General features: G+C 36.3%; 1 protein-coding gene across 1 annotated transcript in view; it reads left to right on the forward strand.

Annotated features, from left to right (window-relative positions):
• ALDH1A1 (aldehyde dehydrogenase 1 family member A1) overlaps positions 1-11,071 on the forward strand; it is a 34,974-nt gene extending 23,903 nt beyond the window's left edge. Inside the window, exons 8-13 of the mRNA XM_084277869.1 lie at positions 1,002-1,104; positions 1,632-1,816; positions 4,768-4,932; positions 6,795-6,952; positions 8,411-8,485; positions 10,457-11,071. Of these exons, the coding sequence (XP_084133995.1) occupies positions 1,002-1,104; positions 1,632-1,816; positions 4,768-4,932; positions 6,795-6,952; positions 8,411-8,485; positions 10,457-10,529 (759 nt within the window). The 3' untranslated portion in view covers positions 10,530-11,071. The remainder of the gene's footprint in view (positions 1-1,001; positions 1,105-1,631; positions 1,817-4,767; positions 4,933-6,794; positions 6,953-8,410; positions 8,486-10,456) is intronic.
• The last annotated feature ends 1,471 nt before the right edge of the window (positions 11,072-12,542 follow it).

A 12,542-nucleotide genomic window follows, 5' to 3' on the forward strand; every position in this document is an offset into this window, starting at 1 on the left:
GTCTGTTATGTTCTTGGATGTACACTCCAAAGATAAATATCATTGGCTTGTGTCAAGGATCAGTACACACTGAGTGCAAGAGCAATGTTTACTCTTAGAAATCTTTAGCTCTAAAGTAACTGGAAAAGAAAACAACCCAAAAACCCAACATCTGAGAAATATCCCACAGATGTTCCCCATGGACACAAACAACTACAATTACCAGTGCCCATGTCCCTCCAAAGGCAGGTGGACCAGAAAGTATATTCACAGACTTTGGTGACAGTCTTCTTCTGACAGTGTAATTTACCAGTGAGAAATGGAGACAGGAAGGCTGGTACAAGAAGGAATCTGTCTCATGGTTGCTATACATGAACACTTACAGACCAAATCTACAAGGGCTACAAAGAAACTTTTTCCTTAACAATTTTTCAAGGACAATTCCTATTAAGTAGTTCTTTTAATTATACCATCAAGGGAAAGAAGTCTGGAAGGGGTTCTTCCTTGCAATGTCCATTTCCTCTTCTTCCTTCTTCTAAGGGAGAAACTAGAATAAGGAAGACCTGGACATATACACAGTGTAGTTATTCTTTTTTTTTTTTTTTTTATACACTTTGTGCCTCAAAGGCCTTTCCAACATATTAAAGAGAGCAATTTCAGCTTAATGAAAGTAACTGGCAGAGAAGAAATCAGTGCCTACTTTAGATTACAAATACAAACAAGTGGAGTGGTGGTAACCAAATAAAGGGCCAGACAGGTTGGCATTAATATGAGTGTATCCAGGGAAAACTCTTCTAGAAAGCATTCCTGATTTGTAGACTGCAAGTCACCTGTACCCTGTGACTGTACCTGGCTGTTCTTTTCACACTTTTTTTTTTCTAATTATTTTTCTAATATTTTTTTTTGTATTTGTGCAATTACTTGGACACTAGACAATTGTGAATGATCTGGGAAACTCAGAAAAGTGTTACTGAGGTCATAAAAACCTTTTGAGATGAAGCTGTCTTCTCCTTACCTTTTAGGTTGGCAAACTGATTAAAGAAGCAGCAGGGAAAAGTAATCTGAAGAGAGTTACATTGGAACTTGGAGGAAAAAGTCCCAACATTATATTTGCGGATGCAGACTGTTAGTAGCTTTTTTATTATATAAATGCACTACCATGTTATTTTAATTTTCTTTCCCAGTAAATAAATTTACCTGCTTAATGAAGGAGTAATTTTCAATGTTTTCTGGTCATGCCATAGTTTTAAGTTAGATTGCCACCAAATATTTGTGGTTCCTGAACAGATATGAACCTCTGACAACCTATCTACCCTTACTGTAATTAAGGATCATACTAACTCAACATTGATGAAGAACCAAATACGAGATGGATCGTGTACAGGTTTATTAATTTTCTAGCTGAATACTCCTCTTTGTACATAACACTGAATATACATTTCACACAGAACATCTGAATGTGTGTTTATCTAGGTGCACCATGCTACTCTTGATAAGACTGGTTTAGCACATACTTATTTGGATTAGTACCTGTGTTTTCAATTGCCACAAATACAAAAAGTGCTAAAAAGGGGAAACATGATGGAGTTTTGTAAAGAATATATGATGTGACCATTCAAGTTATTGACTGATGAACCTACATTACTTTGCAGTGGACAACGCTGTGGAATTTGCACATATTGGTCTGTTCTACCACCAAGGGCAATGTTGTATAGCAGGCTCTAGAATTTTCGTGGAAGAATCTATTTATGATGAGTTTGTTCGCCGGAGCGTTGAGCGAGCAAAGAAGTATACTCTTGGGAATCCTCTGCTCCCTGGTGTGCAGCAAGGCCCTCAGGTAAGCAAATATAACTGAGACATAACATTACAATTTAATATGCTTCTAAACCTACTGTTGCATTATTGTCAAAGTCAGGTACAGTTGTCTAGTGTTTAGTCTAGAGGACCGAGAGGAAGAAATTGGAGTGACGGTTGTTTGTGCCACTATCATAGGCCTAAGGGTGAGATTTCTTTCTCTTTTCTCATTCCTTTCATTATGGAATAGGAAAAATTATATAGAACTATGCTTTGAGGAACTCCAATGCAAAAGCTGCAAAAGTGCAAGTACAGTCACCCATGTCAGAAATTGCAAACATTATTTTCAAATAGTGCCACTGTGAGTGAGTATCTAGAGGAAATACAGTTTAATAGTGTCTTCTCACTTTTTTCATGTTGTTAGTGTTCCATTATGCTACTATCAGTTTTAGAATATTGCAGAATTAAAATGCATCATCTTACACTTTTATGTTTAAGGTTATGCCAACAGCTTCCGCGTTGAATCCTAAAAAGACAACTCTAAAAAACATAGCTGTCATAACGCTGTGGATTCAGTAGATCATGGCAGAGCACTGTTAAATTGGTTTTCACTTAGAATGTTATTCCCATATTAGCTTGTTCTACAGGATATATATTTTCTTGGAATATCTATTTGATTGTCATAGAACTAACAAACTGTATTAGAGACAAAGCAAAAGCTGGACACAAAGCAACTCCTACACATTTGTTAATATAACATGTTCTTCATTAGTTATCACAGTCATTTTATGTAATCAAAGACACCAAATGAAATTGGAAAACTGCATTTCAAGACACACAAGCTTTGGAGAATTTAAAAACAGTAAGGATGCTATTTTGACATCCTCCAATCCATATCGCTAACAAGCTAATATGTTCAGCTGGATAAATTTCAGTGCCTGAGGATAGGAAGATTGAAACAAGCAAACTTCAGGTGTCTGGTGCGTAGGAAATCAAAAGTAACAGGAATCCACTCATGTTATTGAGGTTTTAGTGAGTTTAAAATTAATGCTAACAATATAACTGAGAGATGAAAGTAAACTTTTACTGAAAAAAAAAAAAAAAAAAAGCCTTATTGAAAACATTTGAAAGAGCATGAAGACTGTTCTCCTCCGGTCTCATTATTTGCCTGTCTTAATCTCTCTCTTTTTTTTTTTTTCCTTAGTAAATGTTAGTAGAAATCTTAACTTTTTCACAGGTTAGCAATGTTTCTCCTTCTAGAACTGGTATAATTGTAGCCATGTGGTTTATGTTCATTTCTTTCATAGTAATTGTTGAACATCTCTCTCCAAATTCCTTGCTGTGTTTTGACTAATTCTTTCCAGAAACAAACAAACAAAAAATTATAGCCTGTATCAGGCATATTCACTGTGACAGAGACTTCTTCAAAGCTGTATTTTCCTCCAGTTCGCAGGCTCTCCTGGGCAGAATCTGCCTCAGGCTGCAAGGTTAAGTAATGCTTTGCACAGCGGGCACCAAAGAAGAGCCAAAAGGCTCTGCAAAAGATCTTATATATGCTGATTCACACATTCTTAAGAGAAACAATGGTGGTGATAACAGAAAGACTGACAGCAACGTGAGCAGTATCATCTAAACCTTGTCTTCTTTTCAAGATGTTTATGCACAAGAGATATTTGGCCACCAAGCTAGCACAAATTTTATGTCTTCAGCATGCAGTAAGGCAACTGTTTGAAAGAAAAATGACAAGGGGAGCACAGCAAACTAAAAATCACCTTCTTATATATTCATATCCTTATAAATATAAGCTTTTATCACAGATTTAGCTGAATAGCTGTTTAGTCCAACACATATCCAAGATCCCCCCAGAACCTTTGAAAATACTGTTGTGTTCTATGACTATGATAATACTTGATGCTTAAACTGAAACATGACCTTTTCATTGCACAAATAAGAGAATAAGATAGACATCTACTCTGTTGGCTGATGAGTATGATAAGAGAGAAGAAGCTTCTCTACAAGAGTCCCTCTACATATGAGCTCAGTATCTTCATACGAAAGAACTTCAAGGGCTGAATTCTGCAAGAGTGATGAATCATGAAAATGGAACAATTTTTTTAAAAAAGAGTATGTTAGAGATCTCTACAAAACAAGCTTAATCATTGAGCTTTTCTTCATATAAACATTACCTTGTTGATAATTTCCCTTCAGGCCTGATGTGTGATCGGTTCCTAGTTCCTGTTTACACCTGCTTATATATACTTTTTCACTGAAAATTGGAAAGGATTAGAGAAAGGCAATCCCTTACAGTACTGTCTTTACTATAAACTCCGTTTACAGCCAAAGACCATGCATTTTGCTATACTATAGACAGGTATTTAAATATGCTTGGCACACGTCGAATTTGTGGGTAAGCTTGGGTAAGTGGAGTGGCAGCTGTAAACAATGTCATCTCTGTTTCTCAAAACCACAAATATAAGTGTCTTTATTCCACTACTTAATCGGAATGAACTGAAAATAGCATTAAATTTCAGATATATCTTCCTTTAATGGTTTGGGAAAACAGTACGGCTAATCTACCAGACCCAGTAGAGAAGAGTCTTGCTGGCTAGATCAAGCCCTGTGTTGTTTTTGCAGAATCAAGCTCAGCAATTTTTATTTTGATGAACCATTTGTTGTTGGCAAGAGTACTGGAAGAAGTATAAAACACATTCATTTTATAGACCTTTTTTTTTTCTCTCTCTTTTTTATTAAAGAAAAAGAGGATATCAGTCAAGCTGATTGTACTATGTAAAAAATTCTGATTACTGGTCTATTTGTGAAAAGCCTGCAAAGTTTTAGGAAGTTAATGACAAGAACATTTGCAGGGCTCACCAGCTGTTCTGCTTCAACACATGCAACTGAACAAATTGGAACATTGTTGGGTTTTGGTTAATGAGTTAGAACAATTGTTATCAGTGTGTGTTGTTTTCATCCCTGTAATATGTTTTCATTTAGATTGATAAGGAACAGTTTCAAAAAATCCTGGAGCTAATTGAAAGTGGGAAAAAAGAAGGAGCCAAACTGGAATGTGGAGGAGGATCATGGGGAGACAAAGGTTACTTCATCCAGCCCACAGTTTTTTCTAATGTTACGGATGATATGCGCATCGCCAAAGAAGAGGTAAATACTGGAGGCTGTCTTCTTAAATGTCTGCAAAAAAGCATCCATTTAGAAGGCCAAGTGGCTACATAAAAATGCTCTCAGGAAATCTGTCATTTCATCCTGGTGGTGGTTAAACTGCTTTTCTTGGGTTTTGACACCGGTTTTACCAACTCAGTGGAGGTGAGGGAGAGGAGTATGATGCTGGCCTGCCAACAGAGGCTGGCAGTACATAAGAAATTCTGAGGTTCAGGTTGTTTGCATCACACAATAGTGCCCATGTCTCACATATCATAGAATCATAGAATATACTGAGTTGGAAGGGACCCATAAGGTCACAGTAACCTCTAGCATTGAAGCACAGCTTTTGAACTCTTCACAGTGCCTATGGAGCTACTGAAGTTGGGGTTTGGGCACAGAATGCACCAAGGAGCTATTTTGTAATAAGAGAAAATAGATCATACATGCACAGGTATTTTGTTGGTTGCAATTACAACACAGCAGAGTTTTGCCTCCTCAGGGTTATTTAACCTAGATAATTTTGCAGAAGTGTCTATACGGTAGTGAAGGATCTTTTCCTCACAGAACTAAAATGGCAGTGACCAAGCAGCGGTCTTCATCTGCAAGCAAGGGAGAGAGTTAGGAATGCAGAGCTGCTATGCCGTTAAGGAAAATCAGTTCTGTAAACACAACCTCGAAATCCAGCCATGACCTCTTCTCTGTGGTTTTTTGTATTCATAGTGATTAATAACTGCTGCAATTGTTCTGCAGTTGGTGTCAATTATATTTCTTCATACTAGAAAGCTCCTTCAAAATTATTACAAATCTAGATGTTAGTTTCTACAGCCAGTGATACTGTTGATGCACTGCTTAACATACCTAGCACATTCAGCAAGAGTCAACATTTTGAGTTAAAATGAACACCAGTGTATCTAGAGCAGTTGCGAAGGGAAGAGAGCTGTATAACAGGAGAGATCCATGCAAAGAAATAATCTGTTTTGTTTCTGCCTGCCTGAGAGGCATGTTTCTTCACAGATCTATTGGTTTCCTTTGGGTCTGCAGTACAAGAGCTGCTTCTCACTCACTATTTTGACTGTATTGAATAATGAAACTACAGAAAGCCAAGGCGATTAAAGAATATCCAGGTTCTGAAAGTCACAGCTGGAAAAGTGGGGTAGCATTCAGTCATTTTCCAATCTATGTAAATCAACCCCTGCAACTCTATTTAGAAACTATCATGAAACATTTTCCATTAAATTCAAATGGAAAGCTCAGGATCCATAGGAACAGAAATAACTAGATGTTGTAAAGCTCCCCCTGCCCTGAACAGCCTTGGCACTATGTGGTGGGAATGGGGATCTCTGCCTGAGAGCAGCGAGTGAGGGTAGTGGGAAAGCCAATCCAGAGGGACTTTCATCTCCTGTACCACCTCTATGTAAGGCAGAGCTCCTTGTTTCACTTGGCAGTACTGCTGAGCAATGCTTGCACAGAGTCAAGGCCTCTTCACATCTCCCCACTAGTGCGTAGGCTAGAGGTGCACAAAAAGCTGTGACTCCTTGACTCTGTGCAAGCACTGTTCAACAGTAGCTAAACCATCTCTGTATTATCAATGCTCCTGTCAGCACAAATCCATAACAGAGCCCCATACTAGCTGTCATGAAGAAAATTAACTCTATCCTGGTCAAAACCAGCACAACTCCATACTACAGAAATTCTATCTTCATTTGAACTTATAATAATTATGAGAACTCTGTTTTGAGAACTCTTGGCTAAATGAGTTGAGAAATAAGGCCATCTAACAGAAATAAATTTTCTAAATGGAAATTACTCACAATAGTAAGATACATTAGTCGACTTCATATGCTTACATGTGTCTGAAACAGATATTTGGACCTGTTCAACAAATCATGAAGTTTAAAACTATAGATGAGGTTATCAAGAGGGCAAACAATACTACCTATGGCTTAGCAGCAGCAGTTTTTACCAAAGACATCGATAAAGCACTGACATTTGCAGCTGCTCTTCAGGCTGGAACAGTATGGTAAGTAATGGCTTTTTTAATACTTTCTTTAGAACAGCAGGTGCCAATGGCAGTTTTAACACTCCTTTTCATGTATACTTTTATGTTTCAATTCCTTGTCATCTTTAGAGTGTAAATTAATGCCATCCTCCCCTGTCTCTCTTCACCTCGCTCTTCCATATTTAAGGTGTTATTAAATAAACAGTTCTTATAAGTCTTCACACAATTGTCCTGCAAACTTAGCCTGAAATAGGAAATTGACTTCCTAAAATGGAAAGAAGAAAAAAGAAATACAGTGAGAACACCACTTTCCCTTCCATTCAGGATCTGGGGATAGCCCAATACATAATTTATGGGGACCATTTTCTGTATTGTGGAAAGAAATTATTTATCTGAAGTTCTGTGTCCATTAAGTTGGGCAGAACATCCACAGATAATACAAAAGATTGATAAAAAAGTGGTTGAAAAAGGACAGAAACACAAGTGGAGGAGAACTGCTACAACTGTTTCCAGCGATAGAAAACAAAGAGGCAACTTACATGGAGCTGAAAAAGCAAAGGCTGAGAGATGCAAGAGTGAAAGCTTGGATGAGTAGCAGACTGAGTCTAATGACTATCACTGACAAGACCTCTGTCTCCCTAAAGTTTTCTCAATGCCTCAGAAAAAGAATATTTTTTTTTTGCTTGAACACAAAAGCTATCAGTAAAAACTTACAAACAGCAAAAATTCCTGCCCAGGTCCTGTGACATAAAAATAAACTTCCTAAAGGTAAGTTAACAGGTTTGAGTCAGAAATTCATATTCTTGAAACAGAACAAATTCTAAAGTAAAAGTGGAATCTTTGGTTTTTACTTTCATGTGATAGCTGGTCTGTCCAGTAATCCTTAACTGTGAGCAGAACCTCTTTTGTTGAAACCAGAAAACTGGTAAAAAGAAGAAATTATAGGACATGAAACTAGACAGTATCTGCTTTGACAGTGTTGTGAGAAAAAAGAAGAGCTTCTCAGGTAGGGAGCAGGATGCATGTTCTGTCAAAATTCTTCATACTACAAATTCCCCTGTGAAATTCCTTTCTTAGTCATTATTGTATTTTAGTTCTCATCCACAACACAGAACATATAACATTGAGTAGAACTATACAAAACTTTCTAAACATGTACTGAGGCGATCCTGAATTTAACTATTGGAAGCATACCTGCAAAACACTTTGACTACCCTTTGGTTTGAGACTTTATGTCCTAGTTAGAAAGATATGACTATCATTCTTGAAGACCCCTGATGAGCGTTAGAACCCTGACTGTAAGTGTAGTTTCTGGTAACTCTTTCTTTCTCCAAACATTGAACTACACATATTTTTGAAAATATATTACCAAGATATAGTTTGTGAATATCACCATTGACTTCTTACAGTTGACAGAAAAGCACTGATTTTTGAGAAGTGGAAAAAGTTGTTGCTCACTTATTTTTCCTGTTCTTCCAGGGTTAATTGTTATAGTGCAGTGTCGGCTCAGTGTCCCTTTGGAGGATTCAAGATGTCAGGAAATGGACGAGAAATGTAAGTAAATACTTTTGAAAACACAGATTCACAGGAACTACAAAATGAAATTCCAAAGCCTAGATTTATATATTTATAACTACAATGGCCAGTTTGAGGCTTTGTCAAATTAGTCTATATAGTGTATAGAGACTTCATGTTGTCAGAGATAATACCAAGCAAATAAGTCCTTTATAAAACAAGTAAGAAAATGACTTAGATATACAATTTTTCAAAATCACCATTTTTAATAGCTTGCAGTATACTGATGAGAAAATTGATTATTGTGCTTATGATTTTCAGTTTTTACCTGCATGTAGAAAGCGTCATTTGCACCCAGATGTGTATGTGTGTAGTTTGTGGAATTCTCTTTAAAGGCTAGGTTTTTGAACACACAGGCATGATTTAAAGAAGAGCTTTCAGTTTAAAAGACTTGTGACAGCAATGATTTTACAATCTGTTCTAGTCTTTTGTTAAAAATACCATCTATCTGGGAACAACAAATTATTTTGAAAGCAATGAAATGAAAAAAAAAAGATGTCTGTTTTTACTTTTATTAAGACAAATACATAGTACTTTAATGAATAAGGCAAGTAATTAAAATATATATGTGCAGGTGTAGTGCTTCAGAACTTCCTTTTCTTTTTTTTCCTTTTCTTTAAGAGACAAAGGATAAGGTTTTCATGCTTGCTCATCACTGTACTCAATCTGCTCTTGATGGCAAAGCTCCCACTGACTTCAAAGGAAACAGAGTTATGCCAATGTTGAGAGCTTCAGAAAATATCAAAATGAAAAAAAAAACCCCAGTACATTAGGCCATTACTATCAAGGACTCTTTTGCATTTGCTAAGTGCCAAAGAATTGAGACATCATAAATTCTGAATTAGAGCCTTTTGCAGAAGTATTTTTTGAGATTTAATTGCTAGCATTTACATGAAAACAACATCTTATCATAAAGACTAACATTTTCTAAAACAGTGAATTTTGAAGGAGTTAAGGTTTTGAGCAGATGAAATTTTTCCTGATATTTGATTTAAAATCACAATTAGTGGAGCGATAAAAAAAAATATTTCTGCTGAAGGGCAATGAAGGAATCAGCACCAGATAGATGTCAGACACAGAAAAAAAAACTGTAAAGATCTAGCAACAAATTTTAGGACAGGTGGAAATATGTATGAAATAGCTGTACTGAAATAATCAGGAAGTCAGTGTGTCAAGCCATTTACTTCCTTGAATTCCAGAGCAATATTCCTTGTATAATTCTTGGAATGATAATACAATTGGGAATTAACCTTCTGAATATTTGTACTAACAGAATGCCTCTTCAAAAATGAAGAAAAACAGCATGAGGGTCCTGAGCAGATTTTTGCTTTGCATACATATGCACCTAGTAAAGTGGCAATGAGAACTGGGTAACATTACAAAGTAGTAAACCCCTGTTCTATAAAATAATCAATTATGTCTAAATAGGTTTTACTGAGTCAGATGTAAAACATCTAAGCATACAAACAAGCTTCATTTCATCATATAAAACAAAAAAGTGGAATCATGCTAATGACATGAGAGTGTTTTTCACTGTCTAGGAGATTTCATTATGTCCCCCATTTACTTGAGATGAAGCATCTGTTCTTTGACGCTGGAGACATCAGAGGAAAACCTTTGTGAATAAGTCATTGGGCATGCTTATGAAGACCTAACATGAGCCTGATTTTCCGCACAGAAACCCAGTTTAGAAACACACTACATTGATTAAATGCCATTCTTTTGCAGAGATGAAAATTGTTCTCTTTCCCACTTTTCTTAGGAGGCAGTTGCTATAGCTTTTCAAAAGGCTTCCAACAGCAGTCTAGCTGCACAGATGTCCTACGAATATGTCCAATATATTTGTGGCGCATCTGGCCAATTGTACAGCACCACCGAAAATCCCATCCAGGACATAACTCATATAAAAAGCATTAGCATAAATATTACTCTTCGTTCTCTTTTATCTAGGGGAGAATATGGCCTTCATGAATACACAGAAGTTAAGACTGTCACAATCAAAATCCCACAGAAGAACTCGTAATGCTGCATGAGGTGCAGAATTAAGCATCTTCAAATGAATTTGAAAAGGCTGTTTGAAAAGTTCTATGTCCCAAATTATTCATTAATCTTTTTGCTTTCTGATTGTATAAGAGGTACTTGCTTACATTAACAGTATAAAGCATAATGTAGAAAACATTAATGTGACTAACTGAGAAAAGGAAACTTAAATGTCCAGTACATAGCTAACTAATTTTGAAATGCGTGTTCAGAAATAACTGTTTTGTTGCCAGTGGAATGTCTCTAGTGCTACGAAAATGTACTCTTTTCAGTATATCATACAGGTAAAGTTTGAATTTATGTGCTCTTCTAAATATTAGATGGCAAGCTGTCTTTGCATTTTCTTTTCTATGTGGCCTTAACAAAAGCACTTATGAGTAATTAGCAGATAGATACTTTTCTGTGTTTTTCAAAAACTGTAATAGTGTTCTGCTAGATACATTTCTTAGACTACTGAATTTGTTCATCATACTACACAAATGTAATCCAGATATTAAACTATTAAAATCCACCTTCAAATCCTAATATTGTTCCTTTCTTAAGTCTTTTCTATTACACTGGTTTAATCCTGAGCATTCTGTAGCATATGTTTTATATCCTTAAAGAGGCACTACTGTCTCAATGGTGTGTCTAGGTCACCAGAAGAATACTATGTATCAGCTATATAGAGACTAAAGTCCCTAATTCTTTCACATTATTATAAATGGAAAAATATGAACACACAGAACAACGGACAATTTGTAAAGAGCCAGCACTTGGCTTTAAAAAGCATTTGGTATATAAAGAAGTCTTAACAGAGTTGAACAAGAAAGACTGAAGATAACGAAGAGAAGGGGAGGTGAGGGAAGGCAATCTCCTTTAAGGCAAAATCCTGTGATTTATGCTTAGTCCATTTTTCCTGTACTCGTGCACCTGAAACTTGCATACTTTCCTTCCACTTTCTTCTCTAGTCCATTGTTTCTGTTCATCCTTTTTCCTCAAACTCTCTTTTTCATATAGTTGCTTATTTTCATACAGTCTTTCTGTAGATATGCGTGTCCCAAGCCAATCATAACAATCTCAAACATCTCTGTCTGTGCAGCTTCAGCGTTTCACAATTCTCTGCCAGCAGAGCCATCATCTCCCTGGATGGCCACTCACCATCAGCAGCCACCAGATATGCTTAGGGACAGTGGTCTGCAGACACCAAATACATCAATTACATAGTCTACTACTGACAGGGTCATATTTTCCCTGGACTGGATTCAGAGCCGCAATTAATTTCTTGTTAGAGAGAGTCAGGCTTACACAGAACCTTACGTGCAAGCTCTGCCTCTTAGTTAGAACATAGCACAATGAAAATTTTTAAGCAGCAAGTATGGAAAATTTGCACCATACTGAAAAGAAAGAGGATTTTTTCATTTGTTTTTTTAAATTTTATTTTATTCTTCTTCCTCTTCCCCCCCCATCCTTTCCCTCAAGAAAAAGCACAGATCATGCTTTCACCTTATGACTGTTCTCTGAATGCCTTTTTTCATGAAGTTAAGAACTGGACATAAGATTTGTGGCACAGGTATATCTCTCCATTATCCTTTCTTGAAAAGTGTCAATTCCAAATGTAACGCAGTTGCCCTCTGAAATAATTCCATTAGCCATAGTTGTTAAACAAGCCAAATCCTGATCCCATATCAAGAAAGAAGTAACAAAATAATAGAAGAAGGAAAAAATCAAAAGTAAAAATTTATTACAGCAGTAATAAAAAGAAATTGTTCAGCACAGGAAAGTGTGCAAAAAAAGCGCACAGGAATAAAAATAAATTACAAATAAAGTGGGGGAAGGTCATATAGAAATAAGCTGCAAAGAAATGAATGGCAAAACAATCAGACTGCCTTTATAAGTTGTAATGACTAGAGTATTACAGAAAACATGGATACAATATAAGATTAAAAATTTAAAAAGAGATGAAAAGCAGTTCGTAGAGCAGGTATGGGTCTACCTCTACTGTCCAAACTCTGCT

The sequence above is a fragment of the Gallinula chloropus genome (genome assembly GCF_964237585.1).
Source record: "Gallinula chloropus genome assembly, chromosome: Z".
Lineage (NCBI taxonomy): Eukaryota > Metazoa > Chordata > Aves > Gruiformes > Rallidae > Gallinula > Gallinula chloropus.